The sequence below is a fragment of the Patagioenas fasciata genome, chromosome Z, assembly GCF_037038585.1.
Source record: "Patagioenas fasciata isolate bPatFas1 chromosome Z, bPatFas1.hap1, whole genome shotgun sequence".
In the NCBI taxonomy this organism is placed as follows: Eukaryota; Metazoa; Chordata; class Aves; order Columbiformes; family Columbidae; genus Patagioenas; species Patagioenas fasciata.
The window spans coordinates 51,325,936-51,339,944 of record NC_092560.1 but is presented as its reverse complement, the minus strand read 5'-3'; the positions used below and the strand labels follow the sequence as shown (position 1 = coordinate 51,339,944).

Sequence of the window (14,009 nt, the reverse complement as noted above, 5' to 3'; positions counted from 1 at the left end):
TATGTTTATCTCGAAAAGACAGAATATTACGTGTTTACCACAGTTCCCATCACAGCAGCAGTGAGGTATCCCAAGGCTTGTTGTGGTAAGAGGCTGGAGTCTAAGCTGATGCCATCAATTGCCTGAGAGGAAGCGTTTGCAGGATACCCAAAAAGAAGGATTTCGGGGTTCATTGGAAGTTGTCAATATACAAAATATCTTGTCACTTTGTAGAAATGGAAGAAATTGCTTTTTTTCACGTTTACCCAAAAGTCACAGTGTCATCTATGACTTCTTTCAGCAATTTACGTGGAAAATACACGGGAATGCCATGGATATGTCTACATATTCAAACAAAAGATGTGCAAAGTGGGCAGAGATTTTTGTGACATCTATGTACTTTTTCAGCCTATCCCTTTGTGACAGTTGCATGGCAGTTAATCCCTCCAGTATTTAGAAACAAAGTGCCTTTAAGATGTCAGTTTAAATTAAAGCCAAGGTTTTGAACAAAATAACTTATTTATACTCTTGATTTAATTTTCAGTAGCATGCTGAGACTAGATTTACTCAGGCTATCTTCTCTGTCACAACGGTAATTTTATTTAAACTGCATGAGATTTGTGTAACATATAGAAAATATTTTGTTTTGGCTTACAGGTAAAAGGTGCTTGTGCCGGATACACTGGGTAGTGAGTGAAAGATCTTTCCCATGACTGACTCCCTTTTCTGTTTGAGGTTGGTTGTGCAGTAGCAAACAGAGAATGTTCTCTTCAGCAGTTAAAAAGCATTTTTTGCTTAGTTTCTAGAATGATGGGCAAAGTGTCAGGATATGGTTGCACTATTTCTGTGCTTTTTGTGCGTTTTTAGTTCCTTTAAAAATAGTTAATGGTATTTTATCTGGAAGATACTTACTAAAGTAACAGTACTTATGAACAGAACTTATGAACAATAACAACTGCTTCTGTTAAGCAGGATGACTGATGGCACTTGCTTACTTCATTCTCTGAGAATTGAGCAAATTAATTCCCAAACAGAAATTCAGATTTTGCATGGACACTATAAACATAAGTAAAAGAGGAGAGGATATTAGAATTTTCATAGAAGCCACAGAAGGATGTGTTGTTCTTCTGTCTGTGTTAAGGTGCCTGTTGTCTAATTGCAGAAAACAGGACAAACAAAACGAAGAATTGTTGAAAGTGTGCACTGTGAGGAAGGTGTACTAACTTTATAGACTGTTCTTGCAGATGCATAATGCTGGATTCTGTTTGAAGAGTAAAGCTAGTGAGAGTCATGATGCAGAAATTGGCATAGAAAACGTAAAAATAAAAGGATACTAAGGAGATGGCTGAAGGTAGCACTTAGAGCTTTCTACAAGAGCTTCAGTCCTAATATATAAAATAAAAGCAGAAATCAGTTGCTTGACTTAAGTGACTTAAATTTTGAAAATTTAAAACGGCAGGTCTTTAGTGGAATCAAGGGAACATTTTTGCTTCCCTGAGTTCCGCATAGCTGAACAAGATCAGCTGGGTTGGTTCTTGTCTGGGGCATCTGCAAAGGTGGCGCTGGAAGAAGAGCTCAGCCCTGAGAAATTTTGAAGGGTCACTATTTTTACTGTAGTTGAAATCCTTTGTAAATGCTCAAGGGCTGCAGCATTTGCTAAGAGGGTTGCAGAGGAGCCAGTGTTTTTAAGTTAACATAACAGTTTGTGAGAATTGCTGACATTCAGGGTTTTGGAAACCCTGGGTCTTCAGTTCCACACAGAAACGAAACTTGATTGTGTGTGTTGCTTCAAGCTCCTGACAGCTTTCAAACTAAGCTACCCAGCTCCCTTGCACTTAAAGAAAGAATAGATACAGTAATTTCAGTGTCTTGGCTGAATTCCAGTGGGTAATTGCATTCGGCTTATCTAAATTTCCCTCTCCAGTTTGAATTGGTTGAGATAGTTTCTATCTTCTGTTTTATGCTACTGTTTCTTTTGGTGAGTAGTGTTAAATAGGCTGTTTTTTTCAACTTGACATTGCTGTGTTTTGTTAGTAACTGAAATTATTCAGAAGTGTGCATATGATTTGCAAATCATTTCAACTACCTAAAAAGAAAAAAATATTGTATCATGGTATCTTTATGATTTTATGGAGAAACAGTTGTAAAGTATAATTATTTTTGTTTGGAAATGTACTTTAATAGGTTGTGAATACACATCATGTGTTTTTGAAACTCAGAAACTATTAACTCAGCTCCACAAAAGGCAAGGCAAGTTTTAGACCTGTTTGCTGAAAATGAGAGAAGTCATCCTCCTACCCAGTCACATTTGAAAACAGCAAATATTTCAAATATAAAGGCAAGTTTTTTTTTTTCCAAGGAGATATTCTTCCCATATGTGAAATATATTTTAACTGTATTAATTCATTTTGGTTTAAACGTTGTTTGGGCTTCGTATTACCATTCAATTTATGCTCTAGGTTGGTAGAGCTCCGTATGGTGTGTTTTATTCATTCAGTGAGTATACCTGGCTTCTGATAGTCAATCAGTCATTCAGTGAGTGTCTCAAATGTGTGTTAGACAAAGGCCATTCTTGACTGTGTCTCAGATGACTAAGGATCTCATATTTACATACTGTGCCTCTCTGGGGCAGAGTAGTGTAAAATGCATGTTTGTTGAAAGAAGATTAATAGACTGTAGCAGGGAGTTGTCCTGGTCGGATATTGTTCCTCTCATCTCCACCGCTGTGCTGTCTGTCGTATTTTCATCTTGTCCCAGTGAGTACATCATTTTTGGAAAAATGGACTGGGACCACTTGTTTCCATTCTTTCTCACTCTTCCCAGGAAAGAAGAAGAAATTTATTTGCTGTTGCTGTTAGGAATAGAAAGTTGCTTTTTTGTATGATGTCAGCTGTTAGAGAGCTGCACTTACATACTTTCTGGCTCCGCAGTGTCAGGTGGAGTGCAGGTAGCCTTTCTTCTGTAGAACATGTCTTGGAATTGTGAATAATCTTCCTTTCTCTGAAATACTGATGATCTTAAGTTTTTCAGCATAAGCCTGGAGAAATGAAGTATAGAAAACAGCAGACAGAATTTTTCCCAGCTCTTACAAAAAAAGAAAGCCTTAAGGCATTGTTGTCTGTGTCCAAGGAGAGGGAAGCCAGTGTGCCTTTCAGGTAGTCTGTGAGCTGGTTTCTCCGAGTCTCTGTAGAGATCTTCTCTGAACAATGTGGTTGTCACCTGTTGAGAAGAAGTGAGGATATGTGCCTGCTCTGCTGCTCAGGATACATCCTGGAGAAACAAGGGACTGAGTTTGCCCTGGTTTTTAATACTCATTTAGGAACCTCTAAGTAGGAACTAAAAGCTCCCTTCAATATAGAACTCTTTATACTTAAAAAACAACTAGCCTTCCTGCTCTGTCATGATGAACAAGCGTACACGGTCACAGTAAAAGGAATGTAAAAACAAAGCAAACCTTGAGGAACAGCAAATGAAAATATTAATTTCATTTTGATTTTCTTTTGCATTTCATTATATACACTGAAATCTAAATTCTCCATTTTGTCTTGTAAGTCAATTCATTATCTTTTGATTTTTCAATACCAAATTCAAAAAAGTAGTTGATAAGGGCTAGTATATATCCACTACTTTCATTCTTGAATCTGCTCTGGATCTGTTCCTCAGCATATGGACTGAATTTGTGCTTGAATATCCAAGAAACTGTTAACATCTTTCATTCAGTAGATATTTCTACAGTATAGCTATGAAATAAAGATTGTATGAGAGGCTTCTGGTATAGTGTAACAGTAAGCATAATGGTATAAATTCTTTTCTTTCAGAGTACAGAGCTAGAGACTAAAGACCCTGAGTTTTCAGACATGGTATAATCAACTATTTCAACTAGCTTGGCTTTAAATACAAAGTAATCAGAGTCGACTTTACAGTAACTCATAGGAATATATTGAATAATTTGTCATATATTGTGCCAAATCATTTGCAGAAATATGCTGAATAGCTGCAGAAAAGGAAAATGAGTTTTAAGTGAATACGACTGTTGAATTTTCAGGAAATAATTCTGTATATCATCACCAGTGACCCTTCCTTTCAAATATCTAAGACTATTAAGTATGTTCAAGAGAGATACATTTACATGTGCTTTGAGATCAGTGGTGCATTTGAAGTTTAATTAACAGTTGGTACTTATATAACCTGATTAAAAATATGCATTTCAGGTAATTACTATTATAAACAACCTTAAAATACCAAAGGCACTGATCTTCATTAAAAGGATCAAAATGGATTTTGAAGATGTGATCTTAAAATTATTTAATTAAAAATGACACCTCCAGTATTACACTTGTAAAAAGAATACACATGTATTTTTACATAATGCAAAAAATCATAATGTTAGTATATGGTATTATTTACATAACTACTATGCATTCATCATCTGAATATCTCAGCCCAAGTGTGTATTCTTTGGCTGCTGAAAGTGATCTATCTCTCCAAACTATCTAAACAATCCTTGCTAGAAACTTTTAATACATTCTGGTATGTGCATGTTTTTTGTCCTTCAAGCCTACCCAATGACAAGACTAGCATTAAAAAAAAAAAAAAAGTTTCCTTTGATGAGCAAGTTAGGACCTTCTGTCACAAAGGTACATTTTTCTGTCTTGTCCTGGAGTACTGCATTCAGCTTTCAGGCCCCCATAGTAAGAAAGACATGGACCTGTTGAAATGAGTCCAGATGAGGGACATTAAGATGATCAGAAGGGTGGAACACCTCTGTTGTGAGGACAGGCTGAGTCGGGGTTGTTCAGCCTGGAGAAGGGAAGGATCTGTGGAGACTTTATTTCAACCTTCCAGTACCTAAAGGGGACCTACAAAAAAGCTGGAGAGGGACTTTTTACAATGGGATGCAGTGATAGGACAAGGTTTAGTGGCTTTAAACTGAAAGAGAGAGTAGATTTAGATATAAGGAAGAAATTCTTCACCGTGAGGGTGATGAGGGAGTGGAACAGGCTGCCCATAGAAGCTGTGGAAGCTGCATCCTTGGACAACCTGGTCTAGAGGAAGGTGTCCCTGCCCATGGCAGTGGGGTTGGAACTGCATGATCTTTAATGTCCTTTCCAATCCAAACCATTCCATAATTCTACGAATCCTATATTTGAGCATTTGAGCTTTGATGGCTGACTTATTTGTTCTTTGCAGAATGGCTTTTCTCTTTTCATCTTTTTATTCATTTATTTTTAATTCCTATTAAGTTTGGGTCAGGTAAAGTGTTAGAATTTGATCTTATACATTCAGGTTTCTTCAGCAGTTTGGAGTTACCCTTTTTTAAATGAGGTATCTTGAACTTTTAAAGAATGGATGACTGCATGTTAAACAAATGAAGGAAAATGATGCACTACAATTGAAAGCAAAAATGGGAAAAGTGAAGAGGAGAAACACTGGATGAAGTGACAAATGCTGAAAAATCTCTGGCATACAGAATGGGAGCACTGTTATGATGGCCATGGGGAACAGCCCCTCATTTTTGGAAAAAGTGGAAAAATAAAGGAGAATTGTTGTGAGAGAGTATAGCGTGGCTATCACTTGAGGCAGAGCCAATAAATTATTTTCAAGCATGATTTAGGTAAGCAAAAAGTTCTGATCAGTGACCTAGTAAATTATATGAATAAATGTAGTTTGTCAAGTTCTGAATGAAAGACTTTTAAAAATGTGGGTCTAGAGTGTGCAATAAAACAAGCATAGAGAACTAGTTTTATTTTTGTTATATGGTATCTGTGGCAAGTGAAATTGGTTCCTAAAATTTCCCTCAGCCTTTCTCTAACAAACAATTGTAATTTCTTTGTGTGTTTGTACACCAACAAATATACAGTTCTTGTCTCCAGTGGCAACTCACAGGTATTATAGTATATTTAACAGTAGCATAAGGTCATTGGCTACTGGGAGACAGAAGAGCAAAAGGGAAAGACGGCAGTTGACCAGAGAGGGGAAGGGACTGTGTTTTGCTTAGTGTAAGGAAGAACTATCTTTTTTTGCTGACCTGTTTATTTTAGTAGAGTTTGCTTTTTTTTTCAGGTGCAGTTAAAAAACAACATTTCAAGTCAATACGTAATTCGTACACAACCAACAAACACATGTCTCTCCACACTTGAGTGTGCAGCTGTTGCTCTTACTATCATGGAAAAAAATAAGAGTATACAAGAGGTATGTAACTGATTTTAAACACTTGAGTTTTTCTGTTATGAGTAGTAGAGGGGCAGTAAAGATACTTAGCTGTTGATGTCATATTTGACTGTCGAAGTCTTAACAGCATTGTAATGGTTGTCTTGCATAGCAAGCTAAAACAGGAATGTACCAATAGAAATAGTTTTTCTTCAGATATTTATTAACTCTTACTTGGTTCAGATTACTGTGACTCTTTCTTGTTGTGTTCCAAAAGCCTCTATAGTCTTCCTATTCTGTATTCCACATTGCTGTCAGATAGCTGAGGGAATTTGTTAGATACAAAGGCCTTGAATGTTTGTTTTGCTATTCCTCTTTTCAGTGTCTTAATTTGTGGTACAGCATTTTTTGTTCTACCCCATAATGGAATTAGATTGGCTCTTTTGCCACAAAGAGTTGTCTGAAGATAAACCTTGGCAAGACTTAGGGCTAAAAATCTTGCTTAGATGATGTTTAAACTACTAGTTAGGGCCAGATCATGTCCTGTAACAGGCTGTATTTGGTCCTGCAATGTCCACCAAGGCTGAATGAAGACCGTTTATCTTACAGACCAGTTTTACCCTGGCAGCCCATTTTGTGTGTGGAGTAATAGATTGGTTACTGAAAACAACTGCTGCATTCCTAACTCATGTCTTAAATTCCTCCTTTTTTTTTTTTTTTTCTTATATTTTCTTCATTTTCTTTAGTTGTCTATTGCTTTCCCCAGACACTTCCACTTTTACAAGTTTTCACTCTGCAATATTCAGGTTCATTTGTCTCAGGATTTGAGTTGCCTTTTTCCTGTGCTTGTTACTGAATCTCCATTTTCTTCTCCCCCATTTTTCCATTTGTCTTTTCTGTTCACTGTTTTGCTCTTCTAAGTTTTGTGCATTTTTAACTCAGCAATCCTAGTATTTTCCAGTTCCTTCTGTCCTTCTACCTCATCATTCTTTCCCATCACATCCGCTCATCTTCTACTACTTTCTTACTCACTTCTTCCCGTAATTCTAAATATGATGAGAAGAGCAACTGAGATTCTCTTTACCTCTACATTACTACTTTTTTTTTTTTTTTTTAAGTTGATTTATAAGGCATCTCATATATACTGTGCTTGCCACAATATAGCATGAAAATCTGTAGAGATGACAGTTGGAGACTTGGGCCAAAACAAATAGAAGTGCTACTGTGTATATTGCACAGCAAATAGTGAAGAGATGCGCTGTTGTAGTTACCTCTCCCTGTGGTGTTTTTCTAAGTTCCCTTGACATTTTTTCTTGTAACACTTCAAAATATAGACTGTGTACCAGACATGTAATATACTAAATAGCACAAATTTAACATGCTAGTTTGATTTAAAAAAAACAAAACAAAACAAAGTTTTCCTTTACTTGTACTAAACTGGGTTTTTTTTTTGTACTATGTTAATTAACTATAATTAACAACTTCTGACAACTGTTCAGTTGCTATAATGTGTGGAATTTACATGTTGTACTCTTATATTCCTGAAGTTATATTCAGTTTAAAGTATTATTAATACTTTGTAGCAAAGGAAGATATTAGTAAATTTGGCAGACCTTATAGCCTATAATCGCTCTGATGTCTAGTTTTCATTAAGCCAGGAAGGCTTGACTATTATTTAGTTGATTAGTGATTCATTGGTACTGAATAATGTGGCAAGCAGTGCTTGGAATTAAATTTTTGCGCTGGCTCTTGAAGGCTTTGTGCCATTGACTTTCTCATACCTTTTCCTAATGGTAAATAAAACCTGAAGCCACTTAAAGTCAGGAGAATTTGTTCATTTTAAGTTGTACATCCTGTAATAGATGTTAGGAGGTAATGTATATGTATACATACCTTAAAATGATTGTTTACTTCATTTGAGAACAAAATTCTCATAGAAACATTCAGATATTTTCACCAGTGTCTTCATAGTCTGATAGTGGGGAACAGTATTCCTTCAGTTGAGGCTGTTGGGAATTTGTAAAATATTTTTGAATATAACTTAAAAAATAAAAGTATTTCCAACATGTGAGAAACTTAAGAAAATTGAGAAATTAGTATCAGTAAAGTTTCTGTCTCTCTTATATTGGATATTCAGGTATTTAACTACCTTTCAATTTATGGTTAACTTGTTTAGTTAATATCTGAATTTAAAATTACTGAACTGACAAATGTCATTGAGAATAACAGACGCTAGACTCTAAAAAGTTTAATTTAGTTAGCAGACAGGTAGGATTCATTTCCTTTATAGCATGTATTGGTCTTGGAATATTTACTGGAGTCAAATAATGGTTATCTTTTTAAATAGATCAGTATTTCTAAATGATTCTCTGAAGTCAAGGCACAGCAAGATAATATTTAACTCTCAAAAACCCAAAAGCTGATCACTTTGAGGCAGGCAATTGAATATATCACTGCATGCGAAGCTGCAAGGGGGTAGCTCAAAGATAAAGTGCTTTTGTTGGCCTCTCCCACTGACCTCCCTCACTCCTGCAGCTGCGGAACACAAGCCACTGGGTTATGTCTTCCTGCCAGCCAGCTCACAACTCTTACATGTCACTGGAGGAATTTGGAACTTAAGAGTTCTAGAGATTTAAGTTTAACCCAGGTCAAAGAATACTAATTGAACATTAGCCTTTTCCTTGCAAGTTGTGATCCCACTAGTCTGCGATGGAAGAGATTATTAAGATAATGTCCTATTTAATCTTTTGTGGCTGACATTACTAATATCAATGCAATAACCCTTTTGAAAAAGACCTGAGAGTAGTTTTGCAACATTAGACCCAGGTCTGCAATTTGATTGTGTGCCCAGAATGTAGTACAGAAGGGTCTGTGAAAAGAGATTTAAAACTCATCCACATATTCACTGCATTCTAGTGTCCACCCTGGGGTATTCATATCCCTCTCAATCAGATAATCAATGTTTTGGTACTTGACCTCCACCTACTAAAAAAGGTTCCCAGGTCAAAAATTGCTTCTGTAGTTGGTGTAGAGTATGCTACCGCTGTTTCTTTCTCTGTGACACTAGAGAATCACCTCAACATTAAATCAATTGCCTTTAGAACCAGACTGGAGCAAAGTGTATGGCCACACAAGAAAATGTGGGTCATAAATTGGAACTCTGTGTAAATAAACTTTTCTAGATACTTGTGTGTATACTATGACGGTGCTGTTATCATATGCTTTTATGTTATAATTAAAGGAGGTAATTTTTTACTGTAGCAGTTAAACCTGAGAAAAGTTAGAACTTCTGAAATTAAAGTGGGTTTTGTATATTTACTTTTTGCTTTGGTGTCCTAGGAGAATGTTGGCATATTTTTCCTTCTTTGGCTCTTCTGTCGTATTCAGGCCGAGGGTCAATGTTTTCTTGGTGACTACAGTTCCCAGTCCTATATTCTGTTTTATCCCTAGCTCTCAGAATTGGCCCAACCTACTTTTCCATGACAAAACTGTCAGTTTCTCGAAGATGCTTCTATGAATGTTGCGATAACAAACAACTTCAGAAACATTAGTGCGCTTTTTTATAACCCCTCTGAATCAAGTAGTGCTATTCCCAGCATATGAGATGGCAAATTGAAGTTGAAAACCATGGAAGTTGAAAAAGGGCACTTAATTGGATGCTCAGTATTAGTCACTTGTTTTTTTGGTGTACTTGGATGATTCACATTTTACTTGATAGAAACTCAGCTCCTGCTTACTGCAGTTACTTTTGTGATTGCTTTATACAGCTGCATATGAGATCCCATGATACTGAGACAGAGAACCAGAAAATTAAGAAGCCACAATTAGGAGCAACTTTAGAGAAATTTGGTTTTTGTGACTTCATTAGACCTACATAATATCACGGCCAGCAGCAGGGATACAGTCCAGTCTCTGGGACAGCAGTCCAGCTGCCTTTATCATGAGAACCCTCCTCAAAACCCTGCCTCAAGGTATTTTCCCACAAACACAAACAGCTTAGTTATTGTTACTTATTTTATTACAGCCTGTTGACTGAACCACAGTAATTGATTGTAATGTGTTACTGGAGTCAAGTTAAAGCCGTAACATACAGTAATGTAGCTAGGGCTGAAGTCAGGATTGAGTAGGTCAAAGGAAGTAATAAGGAATGACAGCAAGTAGGTGGATCTATGCCTGCTATGTGGCTCTTTTAGTTTTTAAGTTTAAAGGTTGTATTTTATCAGCATTTATCATCTACGTTATATTTTGTTAGCATTTTAAAGTACTGCTTGAATACAAAACCTGGAGTAATTGATACCTCTAAAATAGCTTACTAAAAGGTTTGCATTTTTGTTCCTCCCCACTCCTTTATCTTTCTGCAGACTATACTCCGTCCACTTCAAGCTTTATGTTCTTTCCAGCTTCAGCATGGTGCCCAGATCCATCACAGCAAGGAGCATCTTCTCAAAAATGGCTTGTATGACAAGCCAATGCCAAAGAATAAGCGCAAACTCAGAAGAATGGAGCTTTTGGTGAATAATGTTAAAATATAAGAAAAGGGTACTGACAGTACGGTGGGATTTATTTGCAACTACCAAATGAATATGAATCTGGATTTGATCCAAATGGTTGACTGTACTATAATAAAGCAACTTTTAGGCCCTTCCTAGGCAAGAGTTTATCTACCAGTGTGACAAACAGTAATGGACAAGCTTTTTCATTTTTGCAGTAGGCCAGGTGCCTTTATTCAGATGATAGAAGATCATGCTTGTTTCCGATAGAAAAGAAGAAACAACTTCTGAACATAACTTAGGGTTGTGTTGTCTCTTGTGTGACAAGAATGATCCTGAGTGTGACTAGATAAATTTATGTTGGGGGAGCTTTTATCAGAATGAAAAGGCAAGGAACATGAATGTAATGGAAAGGTAAGACTTCAACATTTATAAGTATATTGCATTTCTACAGAGCATTTTAGCTTCAGTATCTAATTACAGTAGGTTTTCAAACTGTAATTCATTATATTACTTAGTCCAGCTGAGCATAAGGCATGCTATTTGTATAGTTCTTTTTAACGTTGAGATTTTTATTTCTTATAGTATTAGAATTCCCTTTTGTAAGCTTATATACATTTTAAAATGCAGTTGGGTTTCGTTTGTCTCTCAGACTTAATTTTTAAATTAAGCCTGCGTATGTTTTTACCAGAATCTGAATATTTCTGACTTACAAAAAGAAGGAATGTAGATAAATTATTTTTTTAATTATGCCTCAGGTGCTTCACTTTTACTTGAGAAAATGTCCTCTTCCACAGGAGAGGACATTTTATGGATATGGTTATGTCAGAATTATAGCCTGGCATGCAATGGCTATGATCCTAAAGGAATTAAAGAAGCCCAGTATAAACAGTCCTGTAAGAAGTATGATGCAATGACAAATGCTTATGTCTGGATACAGCCTACTAACATGATTGCATATCCATTAGATTTACATGTGTTCTTTATTAGTTCTAACATTGATATAACTATACTTCTTTCTAGTGGAAATTGCTAGAAGCAGAAGAATTGAGTATTTTTACAAACTTTGTGAAGCAATACTTTATGATCTGGAGGGGAAAAAAAAAGGTGAAATAAATGTTTTGGTGTTCCTTTCTTCATGTTCATCTATGTCTCCTTCATGAAACAGCTTAAAATGCTTAATGTTTGTCTTTACTATCAGTTTCACTCTAGGAAACAACATGGAGCTAATTGGGTACTAATTAGTGTTAGAAATAGATATTTTGTCCTTAATTTATGAGCTGCAAGGAAAGAAACTACAGAAGTGGGGGGTGTAAGCACAGCTAACCAATCTGTTAACTGAAAGCATTTCTGCAATTAACAAGAGAGGTCAAAATGAGGTCAGAGATTAGCTAAGAAGTTTTAGTTAACCCTGAGCTAATAGTGACCTTCTGTTTAGGCCTGGATTAACAATTTAATTTGCCTGGCTGTGTTAGAAAAGTTTATGTAACCTTTTTCTCCTCTCCCAGTCTAGATAAATCCTGTATCTGTCAGTAAATTCAGCAGACCTGAATTAGTTTTGACAAATCTGAAGCAAAACAGTCTGATGTGATCAATGATAATACAGATGTACCCTTGCTCACGTTGGAACAGAGAGAAGGCATGTCTGTTCCTGTAGTGAAGCGCAGCGATCTCTGCAGGCCGACTTGGAGTCTGAAGTTGTGTCTTGTGCAACTCGGGTGTGCAGACTCGTACGTGACGCCTCCTCCGGTTCTGGGGCTGGTTTGTCTTGTGCTGGGCTGGGAAGCTGTTTCCCGGTGCTCTGGGACATGGTGCAGGATTCGTAAGGGAACAAGACTATCAGGCTTTGTTGTTAATGCCATATTCGCATACACAGAAGATAATCACATTTAATGTTGTATATGCTAATTTAGCTCACCTTATTTTAGACTCAATCTAGAACAATAGTGTGTCTTTCAACCTACATTGTAAGGATTATTTTCCTAGACAGAAGGCTAAATCTGTCTTTTCATAAAATGTGAATTTATATTATGGAGAACAGAATGAAATTTGTGTTACAGCTTGGGATTCACAGACATCTGCAAAATGCCTTAGAATTACTGGATCAGAGAAATAGTTGTCTTAATTGAGTTATAATCTTACATTAAATATTCTTGTGCGTGCAGTCTGTGCAGAGTTTTCCTGTTTTTTCAGTAAAGGACAAATTTCACACAGTTTACAATAAAGCACTTTTTAGTTTTGTTGAATCCTCTTATTCTTCTAATTTTGCTCCTGTGGTTAACAGAATTTGTAGGATCTAATGTTGGATGCATGGAAGCATTTAATTGCTAATTTCCTGTGTTGTACAGTACTAGATCCATCACTATGCAGCAGTTGATGAAGGAATGAAAAACATTTCATTGCAAACCTCCAGGCATTTTATTTTTGAGTTTTTTGTATGTCCCATCTCAGCTGTAATATAGAGATCATTTAGATGCAACACAGCAGTCGTATGAAGTTCAATTTCACATTTGTTAGAAGCTATTAAACACAAAATAAAATACTACTCTTTTTTTTTTTTTTGTGTAACTTTCATAGCTTTGGAAATACACACGATAGAAAAATGTAAGAAGAGTTTAGAAAGTTAGTTTTGAGGTCTTTAAGATTCAGAATTTATTTCTAAATACCTCACCTCAAAGCAGTAGGTACACTGATGTCCCAAACTGTTTTGTTGGAAGTTGTGCATGATGAAGTAGCACTTTTCGCAAGCAATTTCATTAGAATGAGTTTAATTTGCAGTTTTAATTTTTACTGTAATGGTCAGTCTGTTTAATTTTTTACTTACCAAAAGATTAATGAGTCAAACCAAACAGTCTAACTATATATCGATTGAAAAAAAAGGAATGTGTTTGCTTCTAATGTTTTGTTGTTTGTCCTTGTCTACTTTATACATCTAAATATTGCTGCCAAAATGAAATGTGCTTACTGTGTACCTCTTTGTCATGCTTTGGGGAACTGATTACATGGAGAGCAGGCTTTTGAACACATGAATACATATGAAAATTTTACAAAGTTGGGCACTGTTAAGTCTCCATATTTCCATAATCTGTAAGACAGAATTTAAAAAAAAAAAGGCAAAGCTAGAAATCTTTCAAAATAAAAACACAATCCTCATGCCCCCCTTTTGTTTAGAAAGCCTTAAAATTTCTTTTTCTTCAAGATTTTACTTTATTGTCTCATGACCCTATTGAAATCCCAGCAGCAATATGGTGTTACCATATTACAAAAAAAATTACTTATTAATTTTCTTTCAAATAAAAACAGAACTTTTCAACTGACTTCAAAAGGGGCAAAAATTATTTTAAGACCAAAAGTTTTCTTCTCAGCTGTTACATTAGATAAAGAAATGCT

The 14,009-nt window shown here is 35.9% G+C and overlaps 1 protein-coding gene across 4 annotated transcripts in view; it reads left to right on the top strand.

The window, feature by feature from the left end:
• DTWD2 (DTW domain containing 2) overlaps positions 1-12,865 on the top strand; it is an 81,986-nt gene extending 69,121 nt beyond the window's left edge. Inside the window, exons 5-7 of one of the 4 annotated variants that reach the window (XR_011736332.1) lie at positions 6,043-6,171; positions 10,491-11,033; positions 12,128-12,865. Coding sequence is in view for 1 of the 4 variants with exons in the window: in XM_065861530.2 (XP_065717602.1) it covers positions 6,043-6,171; positions 10,491-10,661 (300 nt within the window). In the remaining 3 variants the exon portion in view is untranslated. Of the gene's footprint in view, positions 1-6,042; positions 6,172-10,490 lie in introns of all 4 variants that reach the window. The other 3 variants (XR_011736330.1, XR_011736331.1, XM_065861530.2) reach the window with 3 other exon arrangements.
• The last annotated feature ends 1,144 nt before the right edge of the window (positions 12,866-14,009 follow it).